The 2,334-nt window shown below is 33.8% G+C and overlaps 1 protein-coding gene across 1 annotated transcript in view; it reads right to left on the bottom strand.

Moving 5' to 3' along the window:
- Nucleotides 1–512: 512 nt before the first annotated feature.
- The window catches only part of LOC121368695 (GTPase IMAP family member 4-like), a 2,132-nt gene continuing 310 nt past the window's right edge, over nt 513–2,334 (bottom strand). The window contains exon 2 of the mRNA XM_041493437.1: nt 513–1,429. Within this exon, the coding sequence (XP_041349371.1) occupies nt 513–1,429 (917 nt within the window). The remainder of the gene's footprint in view (nt 1,430–2,334) is intronic.

Genomic DNA, 2,334 nt, shown 5'->3' with positions numbered 1-2,334 from the left:
AGCAGCAAATGATATTTAATGTGTTCTTTCCAACATACAGGATAACACATACCAAGGATACTTAAAACATATAATCATGTTGGTACTATTAGTAAAAGTGGTACATGAAAAAGCTAAAAGAAACCCCAACAAAACAAAACAAAACAAAAATAACAAAACACAAAACAAAAACCCACACCCACCAAAAACAAATATATATCTCTGTCTGTGTGGTCTGATCGAAAGTATATTTATCCAAGTCAGTTTCAGTAGTGTTAAAATATATTAACATTTTTATTTCTCTAATCTCATAGTCAGGCACTGATATGTTTTATTTAATTTGATTTGATTTATTTGCCTATAGTGAAAAGTAGTATCACTATCTTTAAAAAACACGATCAAGGATGTGGTATTTTGGATATTCTTAGACAATTTGGCAATGCTGCTGTAATGTCAGGAGATTTAGCATTTAAATACTTTTGCAACGAATTCAATGATAAGCGCTATGATTGTACGTTTCTCCAAATACCTTTCTAAAGAAGTTGGCAATATGTTTTCCAGAAAGATTGTTCCTCAGGAATCCTTTCTGTCTCGGCTTCTGCTCCAGCTTGGTTTCTTGCTGTTCTGGTGAATACTTTCTCTCTTTGGTTGTCTGCTGCGTTGATTCTGTGACGATTTTGTGTTTTCTCCGTTTCTTCGGTTTCACCCCTCGACGTTTGGATCATGTCTATCATCACTTGTCCTGTACACACACCTTTCTGGATTCTTTGATTTCTCTTGCTCTTGTCTTGCTCTTGTCGTAGTTTCTCTCCACGTTTACGAACCTCCTCTCCTATCACAGCCAAACGTTCTGTTGTAAAATATTGACCACCATTTCTCTTGACATTAGACAGTATCATATCTATCAGCTTCTTAACCTGCCTTTCTTTCTCCATGGCATTCCTTTCTCGGTTATTTATTGCAGTGTATCTTCTGTCACATTCTTGGATCAGTTGTTGTAGTGGCCCGGTAGAACAATGTACAAAATCTTCTAGAGTCTTGTTATCATCTTCAAGATCATCAAGACCAGTAAATAACAGGAACAGGTATTGAATCATTTGTTTTCCAAACAGTTCTCTGAATAACTGGATTGTAGCTTGCTCGTCTGGAGTAAATCTCTTGATTTTTAGAACCATGACGAATGCGTGAGGACCTGAAGCTGACATGGTAATGCTCTTCATAATCTCTTTCATGACCTCTTCTTCCGAAAGGGCAGTATTCAGTAGACCTGGAGTATCGACGACCTCGATATCATGACCAAAGCGTGAGGCAGTTCCTTTCTGACACTTTGATGTAGCGGAACCAGACCTAAAGACTTTCATTCCAATAATAGAATTTCCAGATGAACTTTTCCCCGTACCAGAAATACCAAGCAAAACAAGTCGTAGTTCTTGTGCCACAAAACGATGACCTACAATGCATAATTAGCATTAAGATAAACCCCAACCTTCAAACTCGCATAGTGTGTTTCGGTGTCATCAATATCATATATTATGAACAGTGTTTTAGCATCAATTGTTTAAATTACATTTTTATATTTTTCAAATACGATCAAATGCATTGGTAATCAACAAACTTAAACACGACGAAGTGACACTGACCTCAGTAAGTAAAACGTTATAATTTACAACAAACATAATTGAATCATTAATATTTTCACCAAAAAATATAACTATGATTTATATATTTTCACACTATCAAAAATACAGTACAAATATAATGTTTCACTGAATATCACTTTTATTTTTTCTGTAGATCTATATATTTCATAGCTACATATATACTATATTTTTTTAATTCTATATTTGATATTTCGATATCAAAACACACGAGAATAATAATCTGTTTATCACATACTCTTGTTTTAAGATATTTTATTGATAAGAGAAATGTCAAAATGACTGCACGACAAGATGGACATCAGACAATAATGAATATTCATAAACATAAATAACATAATAACATAATGTCTAATGGCATAAAGTATTTAACCTAATTAATATTTATTAAACAGAAAAAATCAGAATAATAAGTTATTTCAACTCGAATCTCTTACTTTCAGCTATATATGTATGTACTGTTTTAACAATTAAATAGTTTTCTTCAATTGGTAGGTTTATTGAGCCGGATAATAGTAGATCAATGTCTATGATATCAAGGTAATTCCTTAAAGATAGTGTCTCAACTTAACACTGAAATTATGCCCAGGCTTACAGAAGCACAACGTAACAATGCAATTGGCCGGATGGAAGCCGGGAAGTCGCAATCAGCCGTTGCACGTGTTTTGAACACATCTCAAAGTACAATAGTTAGGCA

The sequence above is a fragment of the Gigantopelta aegis genome, chromosome 1, assembly GCF_016097555.1.
Source record: "Gigantopelta aegis isolate Gae_Host chromosome 1, Gae_host_genome, whole genome shotgun sequence".
NCBI classification, from domain to species: domain Eukaryota; kingdom Metazoa; phylum Mollusca; class Gastropoda; order Neomphalida; family Peltospiridae; genus Gigantopelta; species Gigantopelta aegis.
This window is presented reverse-complemented; position numbering and strand designations above follow the sequence as displayed.